This window comes from Mesoplodon bidens, assembly GCF_964165515.1.
Source record: "Mesoplodon bidens genome assembly, chromosome: 1".
NCBI classification, from domain to species: Eukaryota; Metazoa; Chordata; class Mammalia; order Artiodactyla; family Ziphiidae; genus Mesoplodon; species Mesoplodon bidens.
Genome location: NC_138176.1, coordinates 123,437,641 through 123,460,151, shown reverse-complemented (window position 1 = coordinate 123,460,151; position 22,511 = coordinate 123,437,641). Strand labels below are relative to the sequence as shown.

The following is a 22,511-nucleotide window of genomic DNA, read 5'->3' as shown; positions in this document are numbered from 1 at the left end:
CTTTTTCTGCATCTATTGAGATGACCATGTGGTTTTTGACTTTTCTTTTGTTAATGTGGTGTTATTACTTTGATTGATTTGCGTATGTTGAACCATCCTTGTGAACTTGGGATGATGAATCCCACTTGGTCATGGTATATATTCTTTTTTATGTGTTATCGGATTCAGTTTGCTAATATTTTCTTGAGGATTTCTGAATCTATATTCATCAAGGATATTGGCCTGTAATTTTCTTTTTTGGTGGTATTTTTGGTTTTGGTATCAGTGTGATGGTGTCTTCATAGAATAAAGTCAGTTTATCCACTTCACAGTTTTGGTGAAAGCGCATTCCAAATTTTGGGAGCCATTAAAATTGATCACACTTTGACAATGAAAAAGTGTCACATTAGTAGAAGCTTTAGCATATAATTTATTCAGTGCTGTACATAATCACGCTGTTTTTTTAATGCCAAACAATGCTGTTTATTAATTATTCTTGATATTGTTGTAATACAAGGTTAATGTATTCATTTAAATATCTAAGTAGTTTTATTAAATACAAAATGCTTCACAGTACTTCATCTACGATTCTCCATAGGAAGCATACAAGTAATATAATCAAGATCTTTAACTAGCTTTCTACTCTCCCTTTCATGCCTCCAGTGATGGAGAACACACTGCTCTCATGAGACTGTCAGTCTCAATGTTGAACAACTCCAGGTGTTAGAAAGTTTTCCCTAACACTGAATAAAATTATCTTCCCTATAACATCTACCTATTGCTCTAGCCTTGCATTTCACAGTTAAGATAGAAAAATCAGTATTCCTTCTCCTATGAGACAACTCAAATTATATTAAGACAGCTGTTTTGTTAGGTTTTTTCCCTACTTTTCTAATCCAATCCCTCAAATTATTCCTTGCCATATACTAGTTTTCCTCAAGATACATAAGAGATTGTTGTGTCCCCCTAAAAAAAATATGGTGACCTTATTTGGAGATTGGGTCTTTACAGAGGTAATCTAGTTAAAATGAGGTAATTAGGGTGAGCTCTAATCCAGTATGACTTGTATCCTTATAAAAATGGGAAATTTGGACACAGAGACAGGCACAAAGGGAGAATGCCAGGTGAAGATGAAAGCAGAGATCAGGGTGATGATTTACAAGCCAAGGAACACAAAGAAGGCCAAAAAAACACCAGACTAGGAGAGAGACATGCAACAGATTCTCCCTCACAGACTGCAGAAGGAAGAACCCTGTTGACACAATAATTTTCTTTTGTTTAAGCTATCCAGTTGGTGGTACTTTGTTGTAGCAGCCCTAGAAAACTAATACATTACTCAGAAATGTGACATGACAAAAGGTTAAGGAAATTTTCCACAGCCAAATTGCTTGGTTTTCTTTATGGGTGAGAATAATTCTTCCCTAAAATGGACATATCATTATTGAAAATATTAATGCTCTCAACAATGATATATTTGAATACATTCTGAAATTATACTCTGAATTTCTGGCCAGTACAAGTCTATTATGTTTAGATTTTTCCTATGACTTTCGTTTTCACGATTTTTCTTTGGTAGCTCTGCTTTTGCAGAGTTGATGACCCTATTAATAGTAAAGAAAGCAACATACTTGTAACCTTTGGCTCTGTATTCAAATCCTAATCTAGGACCAGGAAAACTGTAACTTGTAAACCACATTTCATTCATAAATTTAGAAAAGAAGGACTATAAGAGTGATATGCAGAATATGTGATTATAAAAATTATTTTCAAAGTGTACTGTAACAGCGACTTTCATCAATGTGGGGAAATTCTCTGTAAATACTGAAATAGAAATTAATTTTGAAATAAGTAATAAAAAATTATGACAGATTGATCAGCAACAGTACTTTATATAGAAAATTCTTAAGCAATATCCTAAGATGCTTATGAATTTCCATATATTATTATGGCCTATAATTTCTCCCATAGAAGCAGCAAAGAGTAAACAACAAAGCCATTTTCAGATGGGGATGCTGAGCAGACTGTATCTGGTAGAGGACCACTCCAAGAGAGCCAGGCAACACCTGGAGACACTTTTGGCTCTTAAACCTGTGCGGGTGCTACTGGCATCTTGTGAAGAGAGGCTGGGGATGCTGCTACACTGTCTACAATGCACAGGACAGCCCCCACAAGAAAGAATTATCCAGTCTGAAATGTTGATAGTGCTAGGTTAAGACATATTTAAAGGATCTTCAAATGAAATAAAAAATACTTTGAATATTGATATGAATAGCTGTATAATATTCTAACATTAGCCAGTCTGCTCTTCAAATAATCTCTAGCCATGGTTAAATAATTTCATTCCAACTGCTACTGCTGTCTCCGTCCACAGTATCTTAGTGAGTACGCCAGCTCACCAGATTTTTAGTCATGGGGTCTCTGTAATGCCAACATGACTGAAGCTAGTAAATTTACTTTAGTAATAGAGGTAAATACGCTTAAATCCTTAACAGACAGTTTTGTAAAAATAAAGACACATAACAATAATTTTTATCTTTAACCTTTCATTTAACTTCAAAAAATGCTATGAAAGGGGTAGTTTAGGGCAAATGCATAATCAATGACATGGAAATAAGCTCATGTTCTGCTAACAGAGACTCAGCAGTAATCTTTTTCCATGTGATGACCAAAACAGTAATATTGTATTTATTTAAGATATTTAAGTTACCCACTTATGCTATTATTATGGTAATGTACTGTTTAAACATTTAAATCTATACTGAAAGAAGAGAATATAAAAATCTCTACCCTAAGAGGGTTAAAAAGTCTAGTGGAAAAAGAAATAGCTAATATAGCAGCAGTGACAAAAAATGGACAAAAGCAAATTGTTTCTGAAATGAAGGCTAATAAAGGAATCTTGTTGGAAGTTCTGGCCTATACAATGAAAACAAGACCCAATAGTTTAGGATGTGTTTTCTGTCTTAATGAAGCAAAAATAACCTCTTTCAGGACATTCACAACAAATTACATGTTTAAGATTTTTAACTTGTCCAATTTCCTTGAAAAAATCATTGCTCCTATTTTCCTTATTTCCCATGCTCTAATAGCAGTAAGTATCCTATTCTTAGACAAAACTCATGAACATTTACATGATGGAGCTCATCAAAACTGGTAAATAAAGTTAAAATCTATCTTAACCTAATTGAAAGAAACTCTTTTAGCCATCATTGAGATTTTACAACCATTTAAAAATACTTACAGCACATATGAAGGAAGAAAAATATCACTAGTAAATTGTGACTGCACTCAAAGTTCCCAAGGATTTGAAAATTACTCAAGACCTTTTTCATTAATCCTGTAATAATCTTAACCAACACATACACGAAGGGTAGAAACAGGTTGCTTTTGTAACAATACACTTCAGAGATGATGCTGGCTTGGACTAAGGTAATGTAAGTAAAGGTGGTGAGAACTGGGTGGATGCTGGGTATATTTTGAAGGTAGAGTCAACAAGATTTACTGTAGTATTTAATGCAGGGAACAAGAGAAAAAGAAGAATCAAGGATGATGCCAAGGTTTTTGGCTTGAACTACTGAAGGACCGAGTTGTCATTAATTGAGCTGGGGCAGGCTGCCAAAGTCAGATCAAAAAGGAAATTCAGGAGTTCAGTTTTGGATATCTTAAGTTCAAGATTACTTCTAGATGTTTCCAAGTAGAGTTAAGTAAGCATTTAAAAATGTATATGATCATGAGTTCAGCAGAGGTCTGGGTTGCAGATATAAATTAGCAAGAGTCCTCATAGGCGTGTAGATAGAAGAGAAAAAAGGTTTAAGAACTGAGCCCCCGGACACATCAACTTTAGTAATTCAGGGCATGTGGAGGAGTGTGGCAAGGGAGACTGGGCAGGGAGTGGCCAGTGAGTTATGAAGAAAACAAGAAAAGCAAGGTTTCTGGGAATCCAAGTGACAAAAGTACTACAAGGAGAGAATGAGCAATTGTATCAAAAGCTGCTAAGTCAGATGAGGACCAGTTTGGCCATGTGGCGGTCACTGCTGACTTACAGAAGGGTAATTTTAGTGGAGTGGTTGGTGGCAAAGCCTAAACGGTAGGGGTTCGAGAGTGACCCAAAGGAGAGGAAGTGGAGAAAGTGTATATAGACTATTCTTTTGAGGAGTTTTTTGCTTTAAAGAGAGGGAGAGAAATGGGTAAATGAGATGAAAAGTATAGTAGCCTGAAAGAGTTGTTTTTTTTTTTTTTTTTTTTTAAGATGGGAGCAATAATAGCATGTTTGCGTGCTGACAAGAAAGATCTAGCAGAGAGGGAAAACAGATGAAGTTGGAAAGAAAGGGGAAAACTGATGGAGTATGGTTTTTTAGGTATGTTAATTTAGACTCTAAAGATACCCATTAACTATAATGGAAGAGGATCAATTAAAGAAAGAAGACTGAGGTTTTACTAGTACTGCCAGATAATAAAATTATGGTAAAAGGAAAATTAAAATGTGTTTAAGATGTAAACAGGGAAATGCAGATTTATGGAATTTAAAAGGAATTCTCCAAATTTATCTAATTCTATATGAGAAAGTAGTGCTAATCAAATATCTGGAGTAAATACTTTAGAAGTGAAAAAGAAATCACAAAGTAAAAAATGAACAAATTGAACTGTGAACTGCATTTAAACTATAAACTCTCTATATAAGTAAAAGTAAGATATCTAAAGAGAAGTACAGTTAGATTGAGAAACATACTTGCATCAAATAGGATTTAAGGTTAATTTCTTTATTATGTAAGGAGCTCAGACAAACAAGTAAATTATCAGCTAACCAAGAGATAAATGGATAAAGTGCATAAAGATTATTTGCACAATATGTGATATAATTAATAAATATTAGAACAAATATTAAACCTTGCAAATAAGAAACAAAATGCAAAAGAAAACAGTGAGATCTGTTATATTCATTAGGAAAGTATAAAAAAAATTAAAGCCTCCTAGTCTGGCTCCACTGTCATAAAGACAGTACTCATACATTGTTGGTGGCAGTGAAAAATACTAATATCCTTCTGGACAGCAATTTGGAAACTGGTATCAATGGTCATAAAAATATTTATAGCCTTTGACTCAGAAATACTCCTCTTGGATATTATCCTAAGGAAATACTAAAAAGTATATATAAATAATGTCCATTGCAGCACTATAATTACATTGTAGCATTACCTATGATAATGAGATATTAGAAATGATCTAAAAGGAAAATTAAAAAATAGAAGAATGGCTATGAAAATTATGAATACTGGCCTGATCAAATAGAAGGTATAAGATTTCAGAGCAACATAGAAGATGCTTACCATATAACAATTAATGGCAGTGTAAAAAATATTTTACTATACTCTTAATTACAAGTATGTCACCTACACAAAGAGACAGAAAGAAAAATGTAAATTGAAAATAGTTTAAACATTCAGTATGCCAGGACTATAGCAAAATACGTTCTTCCTTGTTCTAGTAACAACTACTAACAGTTACTGAATACTTACCATCTACCTGATGATGGAGAATGGACATTATTGTATGCGAGCACATTTAATCTTATGGGGTAGGCTATAGCCAATACTAAATGGCAGAGCTGATATTTGAATTCAGTCAATCAGTCTTTAGTCCTGATCTTTACCACAATCTATGCTGTATACACAAATTAAGAAAAGGTAGAAAAATGGGGTTTCCCTCAACCTCTAAGAATCATGTTTTAAAATGTAAGGTTATGGGTATCACATATTGTATCACATATAATATCATTTGGTAGTCTCAGATTACTATCCCCTAATAATTGCTAACTAACCTTTCCATTTTGCCTGTAAAATTAAGGTAAGTTGATTTTAAAGAGACTGGAAAAAAAATGAAAATCCTCTAATAGCATCACAGAATGCTACAGTTGTACAAAAGAGTTTGGAGGGTCTTCACTGGCAGTCCAGTGGTTAAGACTTGGCCTTCTGATGCAGGGATGCGGGTTCGATCGCAGCCAAAAAACCAAAACATAAAACATAAGCAATACTGTAACAAATTCAATAAAAACTTTAAAAATTGTCCACGTCAAAAAAATATTAAAAAGAAAAAGATTTTGGAGATTACCAGATCCCTCTACCTCTACAGAGTAAGAAACGGAGGTCTACTATCAGTGACAGGTTGACTCAAGGTGATTCAGCTGGTTAATACAACCAAAGCTACTTCTAAATTCCAGGTTCCCAATGATAACAATAATGAGAATCATAGTCCAATGATACTTCTTGCTATACCATCTTACTCCTCTCCCTTGTTAAAAAAAAAAATCTATGTACATATTACGTTTTAAGTGCACAACAAATGCCAAGCACCACATTTGGTGTGTTTTAGTTAAACTAATTTAATCTTTACAACAGTTTTAAGGAGGTAAATATTGTAACCATTTTAAGACAAGAACAATGAAGCTCAGGTTTACTATGTTGCCCAGGACCATGCAGCTATTAACTGCCATCCAGGTCTGATAACCAAGTCACTGCTCTTCCCAGAAATGGTCTGCCACAGGGCTTGGGGAGAAAGTGCTCATGCACACAGGGAGCTCTGGTTAAAGAGGGTCCTTATGTTCCTTGCACATGCCACCAGAGGTTCATGTTGAGAGAACTGTCTGATCTTTCTTCAGGCTCAGGACTAGCTGGCTGTTCCAGTAGATTAGAAAGAATGTAGTAAATCTATCTGCTGGTGTGAAAAAGGTTTCCAAGTTTGTGTAAACCCTGGGGGTTGATCCTTTGTGCTGTTATGTGCGATCAAGGGAGCAGAAAACATTCAGTGCTTAGAGAGTAGGGACAAAATATCATGATGCTTATATTCCCTGACAAGTGTGCTTTCTCTTTTTTTTTTTTTTATTGCGGTACGGGGGCCTCTCACTGTTGTGGCCTCTCCCATTGCGGAGCACAGGCTCCAGACGCGCAGGCTCAGCGGCCATGGCTCACGGGCCCAGCCGCTCCGCAGCATGTGGGATCTTCCCGGGCCGGGGCATGAACCCGTGTCCCCTGCATTGGCAGGCGGACCCTCAACCACTGCGCCACCAGGGAAGCCCCAAGTGTACTTTTTTAATATGCTAATTGTTCAAGGGCTCATGAAATACATTTCCAGACACCTGATAAATACATTCCCATGACCTTTTCTCCCTATTTTGCTCCCTTTCCTTTGCCTCACACTTTCAATTCTGTAGGTTCTAGTACTGTGGGCTTTAATCCTCTCTCTCCAGTTAGGGAACCCCTTAAGTGGTCTCCCCATTTTCAGAGTCTCTCCATTCACAACCATCTCACACAAGGAGAGAATCTTCTAAAGCAAGGCCATTACTGCCTAATAATGGCTATCAATTCTTCATGAAATTCCTTGAAAACAGGCCCCAGCCTACCTTTCCAGCTTGCTCTCTCCTCAGTCTCTTTAAGTCCTAGGTAACTAATCTGGGCTTTCCCTCCTCTGTTCTTTGGCTCACAGTGATCCCTTTATCTGGAATCCTCTCCATTTTCATCTCTGGCTGTCGAATTTTGGTCTGTCCTTTAAGGCCCATCTCAAATGTAATCTCCCTTGCCTTTTCTGATTCTCCAACCAGATATATTCCCTTCCTTGTCTAAACTCTATAGCTCTGGGTGTAACTCTTAGAAGACTTGACCTGTACTGCAGGTATCGGTGTATTCCAACTGGCAGTTCCATTAAGATCAGTTATGTGTTAATAACCTTTGTGTTCTAGATAGCACCTAGAAAAGACACTCATACTCACAGTTAATGATCAAAAACAAAAATCTGATTTTCAGTAATGAAAACTAAAAGTGCTTCACAATTTTCTGTCAGTTAAAGAACTGGTTAAAGGAACCCAGAGAATTAAAAAAAAAAAAGTCAATGGGATACTTGATTTCCTAGGTGCTGACACAACAATTGATAGACATCTTCTAGGTCGGGAAAGGTATGTCTGTGTGATGAAAATGTAGACTCAAAGAAGGCCGCAAAAGGCTAAAAAAAAAATATCTTAAGACATCTTTGCTATGCTTTCATTTCTTGAGTTTTAGTTTTGTACAGATGAACACGGGACACTCTGAAGCTTTAAAGCTAAAAACTATACCGAGGAAGAAAAAACTGATTAAGACAATCAAATAACACATTTTGAATACTACTGTAAATCACGTTAAACAGGGCTACCAAGCGATTAATTCACTCTCCAAAAAACACAAACAAACAAAAAAACCTAACAAAAATTAGCTCCTTTTCCCCACTGAGAAATAAATTAAAAATCTGGTAATGTTACTTTTCCCACATTATAAAGCTAATCAGAGAAGCCTATCATCTCATAAAAACATTTCATAAAGGTACAGAGATAATACTACTCCTACAGAGATCATGATTAATGAATCCACGGGCCCCTGCCTGTAACTACGTCATTGTTTACTTCGTGACTTTTGTTTTCGAGGAGGGGGTTAAGTCAGGGAGGATGGGAGGAAATTAAATTGAAGTCCAACAAATACCTTTACAGAGTAAACACCACAACTCAACTAATTTTTTTCTTATGGGCCTGTAGCACTTGTTGGTAAAAACACAATGAACCGATAATTTGAACAAAGGCAACAGGCACCTGCAGCCTCTCAATCCCTTTGCAAATATTTCCACTAAGATAGGGCCAAATTCTGGGATCTGGACGAACAGGCGAGTGTCACCATTCAATAATGAGCTCCTTTCTCGAAAAGCTGTAAACCTCGAGGCACCTGAGACCCTTCCCAAGGATCTGAGCTGGGAGCGGTCTCGGATTTTTAGACAAATCTCTCCTCCTACCACACGTGATCAGCCACCCTGGGAGACCCGCAACGCACGATACAAAGGCTCGGCGCTGCCACGGCATCCTCAGGAGGATCGCGGAGCCTCCCGCGCTCAGTTTCTGAGGAGCTTGCGCAGGGCGCCGCCGCCAGGCGCGCCGCTCCCGGGCCCGCAGGGCGGTGCCGCGCAGCGCGGGGAGCGGGAGCGGGGAGCGCGCGCCGCCTGCCCTGCGCGCCTGCCCACCCAGCGCCGGGGAGCAGGGCAGACAAGCCGCACGCAGCCCGGCCGCGCCGCAGCCGCCGGGCCCTCGGCCGACGCAGGGAGCCCCGCAGCGACGTGGACTAGGGTGAGGAGGCCGAGGGCTCCCAGACCCCGGGCAGGCCCGAGGCCGGGCCAGCCCACCCCGCCCAGGCCCCGGCCTTGCCTTCTCCTCCTGGCTCCTAGCCCCCCCCTTCCCCCGGGCCTCGCGTGGGGGGTTTGGGGGCGCCGTGAGCGGCACTTACACCACGGCTCTGGAGATGATCCAGGACACCATCTTCCCGGGGGCTTGCACCCCACCTCGGGGGCGGGTGGGCGCTGAGCGTGGCGGACCAGGCCGCCAACCGCAGGCCGCGCGCTCGCCGGCTCCTCGCGCTCCCCGGGGCCGCGCTGGCGCCCTCGGGAGCTGGGCCCCGTGTCTGCGCGCGGCGGCCCGAGCTGCGCTGCGGTCGGTCCCCCGCCCGTCCCCGCCCGCCGGCGGAGCCGCCGCCGAGCCAGCCAGCCCCGCCCCTGCGCTCCGCTGATAGGCGGCGGCGGCGGCGGCGCGTTGGCCGAGGCCAGGTCTGGGTTGCCGGGCTCCGGGGGCTGGGCTAGTGGGACCCCGGCCCGCGCCGGATGGCGTGGTGGCTCGGATATCTGGGCTCTCACTTCCCTCTTCCTGCCCCTTCTGTCCCTGGGAAGTCCACCTGGCGTGGGGGGGGGGGAGCGTGGGGGGAGGGAGGCGGAGGCTGAGGCTGAGGAAGGGGACGTGTGGATAGGGGTTGTCAGTGCCTGTGTGAAAAGCAAAATAGTAGCAGGAACTCTGTCCGATAGAATCCTCTAGACCAGGCCCTAGATTCTGGAGAGGAGAGATTTTGAGATGTGTTTAGCCACATCCGGTGTTCTCACTGAGGCCCTGGGCGTCCTCAAAGTACCGCATTTTAAGGCAAACGTCGGGAGGATCTTTGCACAGGCCTGTGTGTACCAGGAGTCTTCTGGTACGTGGTGCAGTGCAGGGAGGGGCAGAAGGAGGAAAGCATTGGATTTCAAGTTTGCAATAGTGGGTGTATATGTTCTGGGCCTCTTAAGGCAACTTTCCATCACAACATCGGCAAAGCCTGTTTTACAAAGACACCTCTGACCTGCTAGATATTCAAAGTAAAAGTTGGGCCTAGGATTCCTGACCTGTCATGCTATTTACAGCTGTCTATTTTTGGGGATGTTGGATTACTGCTTACACCTTACAGCTCTTTCAGGTATCATAATTTCAGGAGACAAAATTTAAACTCTAATTTTTTTGGTGGCAGTACCTAGTCGAGAAAGTGATCTTAAATTTAATTCTCATCTTTTTTTTTTTCTGTTAAGACAATAATAAAAGATAATTCTAGTATTCAGATGGTACGAAGAATAAAGGATGAAATGGGCGCTTCAAGCCTTTAATTGAAAGTTGAAAGCCCCAGGAAATATAACAGCTTATTTTGTGACCATACTGTAATTTATTCTTTTTGTTCCTCAGTTTCCCCATAGTAAAAAGAGGCTGATAATACTACAGCTTACCTCCTGCCTTCCAGGGGTGATATAAAGCATGCTAAATACATGTTTAGAAAATACATGTTTCTGCCACTTGCTTGGGAGAAACTCAAAAGCAAATATAAGATTGTCTTGAATTCTTTTAAGGTCCCAGATTCAATACATTTAATAAAATTTTCATTATTTAAGGAATGAAATCAGAAACTGCTTTCTACTCTTGGGTTAAGTTCTTTTTGCTTATTTACCCATATTTAAAAAGTATATTTTAATTTCAGGGATCTCACTAATGAAAATTTGCATTTGTTCGGAATCTTATTTTTGGCCATTATTCAACATTATTTGGGGATCACGTGTGCCACATAGGCACCAGTTTTCTGGAAAATTCTCTTGCTCAGTAAAACTCAGTTACTTGAATGGCATTCAGATTTCTCCATGAACAGGTCCTGAAATGTTTTTTACAGCCTTAATTTTTACTGCCCTCCCAGCCTCTAAAGTACCCTTTCCCTACCATTTTTCTCTGAACCAAGCTGTATTTTCACCCTCAGTGCCTATGCCTGGACTTCATTTTTTCTTTAATGATTTGCGTCCCATTCTCTTACCTGTCAGAGTCTTTTGCAGTGTGCTCTGCCATGAAGATGTCCTTGATTTTCATAGTTATTCATAATTTTCTCTAGGCCCCCATAATTTATTACTTGAATATCTATTTAATACCTGTGTCATTCTGCTTTATATAATGGTTATGTTTTACCTATGCCTAATCTACTGGATGGTAAAATGTTTAAGGATAGGTATGGTATATTAGTTATTTGTGTTTTCCTAGTGTCTAGAATAGGGAAATTGCCCAGTAAAAGTTCAAATAATGTTTTTTAGTACAGTCACTCTCTTAAGTATGAAAACTATGAAATTTCAGCCTTGAACAGTGGAAGTCTCTTAAAGATGTCTTTCTTGCCTTCTTATTTTGGAGGGGTCATCATTCTGAATATTATTTCACTGCATCGTAATACACTAGTGCTTTCAGCGGTTGTTGAGATATATAGGACTGCTGACTGCTCTCTGAAATGTCTGTAGGCTGCTGTGTGTTAAATTTCATCCTGTATGCTTGTTATATCTTCAACCTCCTCCACATTCATGTCACTTTTTGCTGCTCTCAATCTGCAACAGCCCCCTTCTTAACATCTCAATATGCCGTGTGTTGGAAACCACCTACCCTGTGCTACAGACAATTTGTGGAGTCAGCCTTTTACAACTCAGAGCCTAGGTAGTGTTTATTCCCGTTTTGTACACTGGAAACTGAGGTTTAGAGAGCTCACTGAATGGCCAAATAAATAGGTGATAGAATTGGAACTCTAATCCACGCTTCCCAAGTGCTCTTTACATTATACTGTGATAGTTGAATTGTGTTTAAGGCAGTGGGTCCAGATGGGGGTTCCCTCTAGGGGGAAGTTGGGAGGCATTTTTGGGGGGTTGTTGGAGTGATTGGGGCTAACCACTAGCATTTGATGGGTGGGGGCCAGGGATGCTGTATATATATATATATATATATATACACATATATATATGTGTATATATATATGTGTATGTGTATATATATATATATACATATATATATATACATATATATATATATATACATATATATATATACATATATATATATATGTATATATATATATATATATATGTATATATATATATACACTCTTTGTAAATGCATGGGCTGTCCTGGACAAAGAATGTTCCCATGTCCTGCAAGGTTTAGGAATATCCTGCCTGACATTTGTGTAATACGTGTAATTATATGAACCTGGAACCTCCATTTTACATATAAACCATGGTTTTAACTGAGACTGAATTTTCCAGTGTCTGTTTCCATGCAACTGTTGTGCGAAAGAAAGATTTGATTCGTTCACAACAAGAGTTGTTTAGAGTTTGGAAAATTGAATCACAAACTACTTTGCGTTCATAGCTGTCATGGTTAGCTACTAATTACTCTTGTATGTCTTCTAGTTCAGTTTTGTTTCAAGATTAATATATTAAAATACATATTATCTTATTTTAAATGATTTTCATTTCACTTTTCCATTCCTATTTTATTTAGGATACGTGCGTTTGTTTGAAGTCTGTAGGGAGATTGTTTTTAATTTCATTTCAGGGTGATAAAGCAGAAGATGGAAAATATTTTATGAAAGGGGGACATCAAGCCTGATACAGTTGAGAACTCTTAGCCTAAACAAAGAGTAATTTCATTTGAGGAGAAGTCTCACATGGGAAGTACCCAGATTTTAGTAGTGGGTGTATAGTTGAGATTTAGTAGTAGGTGGCCATTAGGTAAGTGCTTCATGGTGTAAGACAAGGCTCTGGAGACAGTGGGAGAAAAGGAAATACATTACCTGCTGCCTTTTAAAGTGTGGTCTCTTTTGGAGTACTTGAGATCATTTCTTGTTTACAAGATGGAAAATTGTTTATTTAAATACTAAACTTAATTGATTTTTAAAAAACATATATTACTAGTATTCATTTGAGCACTTCCGTCATTGTATTCTACAAAGAGTTTTCTTTGGGTATTGAGTTTAATCATGGCGGGATGCAGCATATTTAGGGCAAAGGACATCAGGAGACCTATTTTAATTGCCAGTAATGTGATGTGCGGCAGGTCGATCTGTTTCCTGTTAAATGGGGATGATAATGTTATGATGATCAAATGCAAGGGGTTTTAAAAACTAAGGGTAATTAGACTATTAAAAAGAATTGGTTTCTCTTCTGCATTTTCACTTAAAATTCCTGGGAGATATGTGGATTATGTGTCTTCTACATGTTAAAGGAGTTTATTTATTAGGAAAAAAAAGAGAGTGGGAAAGTATCTAGGAGAGCAGATAGTGAGAGAATTACAGGGTACAGAGATAGTATCTAATCTATATAATTAATGAGTATGCTATTGAAACTAAATACTAGGTCACCTTCACGTTTCTGTTGGAGGAGTATTTTCAAGTGCTTGAAAATATTTTTATTTACAGTAAGGCTAAAATGACTAAATGAGTCTACCTTTCATAGTTGTTTAGAAAATAGTGTGAGGGAGAGGATCTTAAAGAGAATGACTTAAAAGACAAAACCTGTTGTTTTTCCATCTGCTGCCAGATGAATGTTTTTTGTCTTAGCCAGTTTGCTTTATGGTATTATGGTTACAACAGAGGTCAAATTTGGCAGATGACATTGAAATCAAATTATAAAGAAATAATATTGAAAATAAAGTAATTGGATTGCATTAGAATAGAAAGATTAGATTCTTATTTTTTAACATCTTTATTGGAGTATAATTGCTTTACAATGGTGTGTCAGTTTCTGCTTTATAGCAAAGTGAATCAGCTATACATATACATATATCCCCATATCTCCTCCCTCTTGTGTCTCCCCCCCACCTCCCTATCCCACCCCTCTAGGTGGTCACAGAGCACTGAGCTGATCTCCCTGTGCTATATGGCTGCTTCCCACTAGCTATCCATTTTACATTTAGTAGTATATGTAAGTCCATGCCACTCTCTCACTTTGTCCCAGCCTACCCTTCCCCCTCCCCGTGTCCTCAAGTCCATTCTCTACGTCTGGGTCTTTATTCCTGTCTGCCCCTAGGTGAAAGATTAGATTGTGAATTAAATATTTGATAGTTACTAGCTAACATTCCATGAAGAAAGCAAAATATGTCTGTGATGGCTGGATCTAGGGAACACATATCTGAGGTTCTTATACATTTGAGGTAGCAGCTTTGCTTACAATGATTAAGGATTTAGACATATTTGAGGCACTTTTACTACTCATTTAAATCATAGTTCCCAGTTTTGAAATCAAGGTAGATCTATGATTTCGGGTATTGTTCAGGTGCATATGGGGGTTGTTATGATGTCATTTACAGAGAGCTGAAATATTTGATAATTCTGTTATGTCTAGTAAGCAGAACTTTAAACAATTTTTGTTGATGTTTTTGAGTGGTAGTTGAAAGCACCTGGAATAAAATTCAAAAGGGTGAACAATGAAAAGTTAGTCTGTTAGTCTTTTATCACCTGTCTCCAGCTATCCAGTTCCTTTAGAGGCGTATCTCTGTTGCCAGGTTTTGTTTTGTTTTTTGGCCAAGAGTAGAGTCTAGAAAGAGACTCAATTGTATATAGGTATTTAGTCTAAGATAAAGGTAGAATATTACATCAGTTGGGACATGATGGATTTATTTAGTAAATGATTTTATGACAGCCAGCTAGCCATATAATAAAATCTGAAGAAAAAGTAGTTCTGGATGGATAAGAACTGTAAATGTAAAAACTAAAAGTACCATGAAAGTATAAAAAGAAAACATGTGAAGGTAATAAAATCATGATAATAATGGAAAGGCCTCTCAAAGCATGCCATAAATCAGAAATCAAAAAGGCAAATTTCATAGACTTGATTGCATAAGAATTTAAAACCCCTATGCCTTCAAAAAACAATATAGGGCTTCCCTGGTGGCGCAGTGGTTGGGAGTCCGCCTGCCGATGCAGGGGATGGGGGTTCACGCACCGGTCCGGGAGGATCCCGCGTGCTGTGGAGCGGGTGGCTCCGTGAGCCATGGCCGATGGGCCTGCGTGTCTGGAGCCTGTGCTCCGCGACGGGAGAGGCCGCGGCGGTGAGAGGCCCGCGTACCGCAAAAAAAAAATAAATAAAAATAAATAAAAAATAAGAAAACAATATAAATAAGATTTCAAGACAAATGACAAATTGGGGAAAAACATTCATAAAACCCAACAAAGGTTAATATTTTTAATATACAAAGCACTAATAAAAAAAAGCATTAATTCGGGCTTCCCTGGTGGCGCAGTGGTTGAGAGTCCGCCTGCCGATGCAGGGGACACGGGTTCGTGCCCCGGTCTGGGAGGATCCCACATGCCACGGAGCGGCTGGGCCCATGCCCATGAGCCATGGCCACTGAGCCTGCGCGTCCGGAGCCTGTGCTCCGCAACGGGAGAGGCCACAACATTGAGAGGCCCGCGTACCGCAAAAAAAAAAAAAAAAGAAAGAAAAGAAAAAGCATTAATTAAAAATGTGTCTCAAAACTCAGAATCTCTGTTTTCCAGTCTGGCATGTAAGAAGCAGCTTAGGAGTTGCCACTCTAACAAGTAAAAAGCTGAACAAACTAAAAAATCAACACTTCTTAGATGCTTCAGAGAAGTAAGGTCATAGGTCATAGGATAAACTGCTGTCTCCCAAATTAGAGAAACAGGCAGATATGGAGAATCACAACTCACTGGAGTGGAAACCTCTGCAAGAACCAGTGCCAGGGTAGGAAAACCTAAACTGTAATTGAATCTGGAGGCTCAGTGTGGACAACTCCGAGAGTTAAAAACTGCAAGAGAATCCAGCCATAGGAGCTCTACCCGATCTTCACAGTTAGTATTGAAGAAAAATTCCCGCTGCTGGAAGCAGGGGAACGAAAAAGAAACCATTTTGAAATATACCAGTGCATTCTGCTCTTCTCAACAAAGTATGCCCTCGGGAGAAACTATTTCACCAGAGCCTAACCTAACTGGCAGAAGGGAAATAACCCACACCAGCCAGCTCTAGCCTTCCACTGGGGGAAGGGAAAAACCCAATTTGAGCCCCTCTAGCCATACACGTAGGGGAAGGGAAATACATAACTCCTGCCCCCTCCAGCCATCCTGTCCCATCTAAGGGAGGTGGGGACTGAGAAGCATTGGTGAAGTTTACAGTCCAGAGGTTTAGGGTCACTGGAAGACTGAGACCTAATCATAGGACTATAGAATGCTATAGAATGCTCCCCCTTCCCCACCATACCACTTCTTAACCACAGTTCATTTTACCCAGTGCTTCATGTCTGCCTTTCAACAAAAAATTACAAGGCATCTAAAAGGCAAAAAATCCGTTTGAAGCGACTGAGCAGTCATCAGAACCAGAGTCAGATGTGGAAGGAATGTTGGAATTATCAGACCAGGAATTTAAAGAAGAACTATGATTAATATACTAAGGGTTTTAATGGGGAAACTAGGCAACATGCAAGCATAGATGGACAGTGTAAGCAGAGAGGTAGAAATTCTAAGAAAGGATAAAAAAGAAATGTCCCTTCTCACCATTGCTTTTCAGCATCATACTGGAAGTCCAACTTAATGCAATAAGATAAGAAAAGGGAAAAAAAATATACTGAATGGGAAGAAATAAAACTGTCTTTGTTTGCAGTGTTATTTCTACATTATTGTCTGTGTAAAACATCAGAAGTAACTGACAGAAAGATTCTTGGATTATAAGTGATTATAGCAAAGTTGCAGGATACAAGGTTAATATAAAAAAGTTAATTGCTTTCCTATATGCTATCTGTGAACAAGTAGAATTTGAAATTGAAAGCACAATATCATTTACTTTAGTGTCCCCCCAGATGAAAAACTTAGGTATAAACCGAACAAAATTAAGATGTATTTGAGGAAAACGATACAACTCTGATTAATTCCCTGGCAGTCCAGTGGTTAGGACTCTGCACTTACACTGCTGGGGGCCCGGGTTCGATCCCTGGTCAGGGAACTAAGATCCTGCAAGCCACACAGGGTGGCAAAAAAACAAAAACAAAAACAAAACCCCAAAACTCTGAACGAAATCAAAGACTAAGTGGAGAGATATTCCACGCTTATGGTTAGGAAGACTCAATACTGTCAAGATGTCAGTTCTTCCCAACTTGATCTGTAGGTTCAGTGCAATCCAAATCAAAATTCCAGCAGGTAATTTTGTAGATATTGACAAACTGATTCTAAAGTTTGTATGCTGAGGCAAAAGACTCAGTAGTCAACTCAGTATTGAAGAAAAATAAAGTCAGAACTGACACTACCCGACTTCAAGACTTGCTATAAAGCTACATTAATCAAGACAGTATGGTATTGGTGAAAGAATAGACAAGATACATCAGTGGAATAGAATAGAGCCCAGAAATAAAAGCATATAAATATAGTCAACTGAACTTTGACACAAAGAAGCAAAGGGAATACATTGGAGCAGAGATATTCTTGTCAACGAATAGTGCTGGTACAACTGGACATCCACATGCAAAGATGAATCTAGACATAGACCTTATGACCTTCCATAAAAATTAACTAAAAGTGTATCATAGACCTAAATGTAAAATGCAAAACTCTGAAACGTGTAGAAGATAACATAGGGGAAAAGTTAAGTGGCCTTGAATATGGCAATGAGTTTTTTAGGTATAACACCAAAGGCATTATCCATGAAATAAATAATTGATAAGCTGGACTTCATTAAAATTAAAAGCTTTGCAGATGAATAGGCAGAGGACAGAGGATTTTTAGGGCAGTGAAACTATTCTGTATGTTGTTACAGTGGTAATATGTCGTTGTACTTTTGTCCAAATCTATTCAATATACAGTAGAGTGGATTCTAATGTAATCTGTGGACTTTGGGTGATAATGATACGTCAGTGTAGGTTCATCAGTTCTAACAAATGTAACGCTCTGGTGGGGATGTTAATAGTGGGAAGGTTGTTATGTGTGTGGGGACAGAAGGTATATGGGAACTCTTTGTCCTTTCCCCTCAATTTTTGTGAACCAAAAACTGCTCTAGAAAATGAAGCTTATTAATGAAAAAAAAATCTTGGTAGAAAAAAATGCGCAAATATCAACACATAATTTATAAAAGTGGTGCAAATGGCCAGGACAAACTGTAATCCTAACTGATTTACGAATATACTTGGTCCAAGTTCAGAACTGGGTCTTGTTCAAGAAGCATAGTTCAACCCCAAAAGTTATTAAAAAGGAGTTCCATTTTTTCTTCAAAGGGCATTAAAGGGAATTTAATTCATAAACCAGATTATTCTTGCAAGGTCTTTTCTCCTCCCCATTTCTCTTACTGCCCTGGGGCTTCTTACAGGTCACACTCTAAAGCTTTTTCCTCAGATCCCAGCTAACAAGATCACTTCCCCCCAACATTTCTTACTTGTTGCCTTTATTATGTTGGTCAACTTAGTATCAGCAAGTCATTCCTTTTTAAGAAAGAAGGAAGTGGAAGGAGGAGGGCTGTGGACATTCAGATGTTAATCAAATTTTCCATGTCATACTAAGAAAATGTTTTCAGTTTCCCTGATTATTAGCAAAATCCAGATAAAAATTTTCTTTCTTATTGCCAAAGTGTCAGATAAGAGTATTATTGCTTAACTGTTGGTGAGAGTGTGAGGTACTCCTAAGTCCCTACTGAAATTTTTTTGGGAGAAATAGTACATGTTTATATGTATGTTATATTTACATATTTGTAGGTGACAGGCCTTTGATTAAGTCCCCCTTCTAAGAATTTATCCCAGACCTTTTAGTTCAGTCTGTGTGAGTATGGGCCCATCAAGTATGTGTTTAAAAGGTTTATTTTCATCCTCTTTCTGTTACGTTTTCAAAAGTGACTCCAATCTATATATCTCAAAATTGTTTGTGCAACCTGTGTTCAAAACCTATGATGGTTCTTAAAAGAATAGATTCCAGTTTCTATTCCAGATCAACTAAATCAGAATTTCTGGGTATGGCCTAGGGATCTTTTTAAACAAGCTCAACATAATTAGATATAAAATTAACTATATGGTTAAATAATTAGAGCCATGCTTTCGGGCTCTCAAGTTTGTGAACTTCTGCTCTGATCAAGCTCCAATCCCATCCACCCTAACCCTGGAAGGACTTCAGTGGAATACTTGTCGATCCTTAATTCTTTGAATTTCAGTTCTCCTTACCACTCCTTACCTTACCTTGAAATTCCTTTATATAATTTACCACCCTCCTTTTTTTTTCTTTTTTTTTTTTTTGTGATATGCGGGCCTCTCACTGCTGTGGCCTCTCCCGTTGTGGAGCACAGGCTCCGGACGCGCAGGCCCAGCGGCCATGGCTCACGGGCCCAGCCGCTCCGCGGCATGTGGGATCTTCCCGGACCGGGGCACGAACCCGTGTCCCCCGCACCGGCAGGCAGACTCCCAACCACTGCGCCACCAGGGAAGCCCCCACCCTCCTTTTTTTTAAAAAAAAATTTTTTTTCCTGGTTCTAAGAAATCATGTACCCCTTGCTAAAAATCACTCGAAGAAGCTCTTCATCTTTCTTTCACAACTCCTTCCAGATACTCTGTGGTCTTTCTTCCTTCTCTCTTTCCCTAACACCTTCCCTTCTTTTACTGCATCCTATTTTTGAGACTTATCCTGTTGTTACTTGTGACTGTAGTTCATAGATTTCCACCACTATGTAATATCCATCATATGTAGTATATACAATATATTTTTCATTCCAAATAAGGATATTTTGGATGTTTGAAAAACTTTTTTTGCTCCAGCTGCTTATGTTAAGGTTTATCTAAGGCGTGCGATATGTAAAACATCACATTTAAAACATCATAAATATCATATTTTAAAAATTATAGATATGTTTATGCTTGTTACCCTTCCTACTAGGTTTTAAGCTTCTTGAAAACAGGAATTGTGTCTAACACATCTCATCGTGTGTTACCAACCTTACATATAATAATAAATATTTGCTTAATTGAGTTGAATTTTGTTCTTTACTGTTCATGCAGCACCCTCTTAAAAACCCAGTTTTCTATAAGTCTCAAATTTCACAAGAGAGAACTATTGATAAGCAAAATACTTAGCCATGTTGTAATACGTGAAAATCGCATTAAAAATTTCAGCAACTTGATCAAAATAAATATGAATTAGCAGGATAATAAATGTCAAGAATTCTTAGTTCTTATTTGACAATATTAAACTGGTACATTCTTGAAGTCTTTTAAAATATTAAGCTATCACTTTAGTTTCTCTTTCTAGAGATGGAAATAATAACCTCTAGTTAATTGTATAATATTTAACTAGTGTTTACAAGCAGCTTTCATTTCTCCAGTCTAGAATAATAGGAATAATGTAGTTAAAAATGCCAACAGAAAAAGAGAAAACTGGTTATATTTTTAAACATTAAGGACTGTTTAGCTTTATGATTAATTTTATTATAGGACTTGTACTATTCTTTTAATTTTTATTTTATATTGGAGCATAGTTGATTAAGAATGTTGTGTTAGTTTCAGGTGTACAGCAGTGGCCTTGTACTATTATATTAAAAAAAAAAACTGTTGCTAATAGGGTCATATTGGTACTATGTTGAAAAGTTTCTTGAAGGCAGCGCTCTCATGCTTTTTATTCACCTGTCCTGGGCCTGGCACATTGGCTTCAGTTCCCGATAAGCACTGTACCAAGGAGCCTGGTTTTATGATCCCAGCTCTAGCTCGTTAAATGATTAGACCTGAGCAAGTCAGTTTACCTCACTGGACTTCTGTTTCCTCATCTGCAAAATAAAGGTAAAACTTCAGACTGCTTGTTGTTGTTGTTGTTGTTGTTTTTCTTAACATCTTTATTGGAGTATAATTGCTTTACAATGGTGTGTTAGTTTCTGCTTTATACAAAGTGAATCAGCTATGCGTATACTTACATCCCCATATCCCCTCCCTCTTGCATCTCCCTCCCACCCTCCCTATCCCACCCCTCTAGGTGGTCACAAAGCACCAAGCTGATCTCCCTGTGCTATGCAGCTGCTTCCCACTAGCTATCTGTTTTACATTTGGTAGGGTATATATGTCAATTCCACTCTCTCACTTCATCCCAGCTTACCTTTCCCCCTCCCTGTGTCCTCAGTTACATTCTCTACATCTGTGTCTTTATTCCTGTCTTGCCCCTAGGTTCTTCAGAACCTTTTTTTTTTTTTTAGATTCCATATATATGTGTTAGCATATGGTATTTGTTTTTATTTTTCTGACCTACTTCACTCTGTGTGACAGACTCTAGGTCCATCCACCTCACTACAAATAACTCAATTTTGTTTCTTTTTATGGCTGAGTAATATTCCACTGTATATATGTGCCACATCTTCTTTATCCATTCATCTGTCGATGGACACTTAGGTTGCTTCCATGTCCTGGCTAGTGTTGTGGTCAGAAAAGATACTTGATACGATTTCAATTTTCTTAAATTTACCAAGCCTTGATTTGTGACCCAAGATATGGTCTGTCATGGAGAATGTTCCATGAGCACTTGAGAAGAAAGTGTATTCTGTTGTTTTTGGATGGAATGTCCTATAACATCAATTAAGTCCATCTTGTTTAATGTATCATTTAAAGCTTGTGTTTCCTTATTTATTTTCATTTTGGGTGATCTGTCCATTGGTGAAAGTGGAGTGTTAAAAGTCTCCTACTATGATTGTGTTACTGTTGAATTCCCTTTTTATGGCTGTTAGCATTTGCCTTATGTATTGAGGTGCTCCTGTGTTGGGTGCATAAATATTTACAATTGTTATATCTTCTTGCATTGATCCCTTGATCATTATGTAGTGTCCTTTGTCTCTTGTAATAGTCTTTATTTTAAAGTCTATTTTTTCTGATAAGAGAATTGCTACTCCAGCTTTCTTTTGATTTCCATTTGCATGGAATATCTTTTTCCATCCCCTCACTCTCAGTCTGTATGATTCCATTGCTGTCTGAAGAAGGGGGCAGGAGGTCTTTGTTCCTGCTAGTGTTGGAGGGTCTCCTGCAGAGGCGGGGGGTGGCTGTGGCTCACTGCAGGGACAAGGACCCTGGCAGCAGAAGTTCTGGGAAGTACTCACTGGCGTGAGCCCTCCTGGAGTCCGCCATTAGCCCCACCAAAGAGCCAGACGACTTGTTTTTATAGGGTTATTAAGGTTATCCTTTAGACTGCTTGTCTTCATAGGATTATTAAGAGAATTAAACAAGATGTATGAAATCCCTTTATAAGCTGAACACTGTAATGGGGATATGAGATATTATTTTTAGGTTAGTAAAAATCCAGCACAAATATTCAAGACCACCTTTTTTTTTTTTTTTTTGCGGTACGCGGGCCTCTCACTGTTGTGGCCTCTCCCGTTGCGGAGCACAGGCTCCGGACGCGCAGGCCCAGAGGCCATGGCTCACGGGCCCAGCCGCT

At 39.0% G+C, this 22,511-nt stretch overlaps 2 protein-coding genes across 3 annotated transcripts in view; one reads left to right on the top strand and one right to left on the bottom strand.

The window, feature by feature from the left end:
• The window catches only part of REEP3 (receptor accessory protein 3), a 91,682-nt gene extending 82,221 nt beyond the window's left edge, over positions 1-9,461 (bottom strand). The window contains exon 1 of one of the 2 annotated variants that reach the window (XM_081234741.1): positions 9,267-9,461. In XM_081234741.1, coding sequence (XP_081090867.1) covers positions 9,267-9,298 — 32 coding nt within the window. In that variant the 5' untranslated portion in view covers positions 9,299-9,461. The remainder of the gene's footprint in view (positions 1-9,266) is intronic. The other variant, XM_081234742.1, reaches the window with a different exon arrangement.
• JMJD1C (jumonji domain containing 1C) overlaps positions 9,011-22,511 on the top strand; it is a 328,631-nt gene continuing 315,130 nt past the window's right edge. Inside the window, exon 1 of the mRNA XM_081234570.1 lies at positions 9,011-9,109. The gene's annotated coding sequence lies outside the window, so the exon portion shown is untranslated. The remainder of the gene's footprint in view (positions 9,110-22,511) is intronic.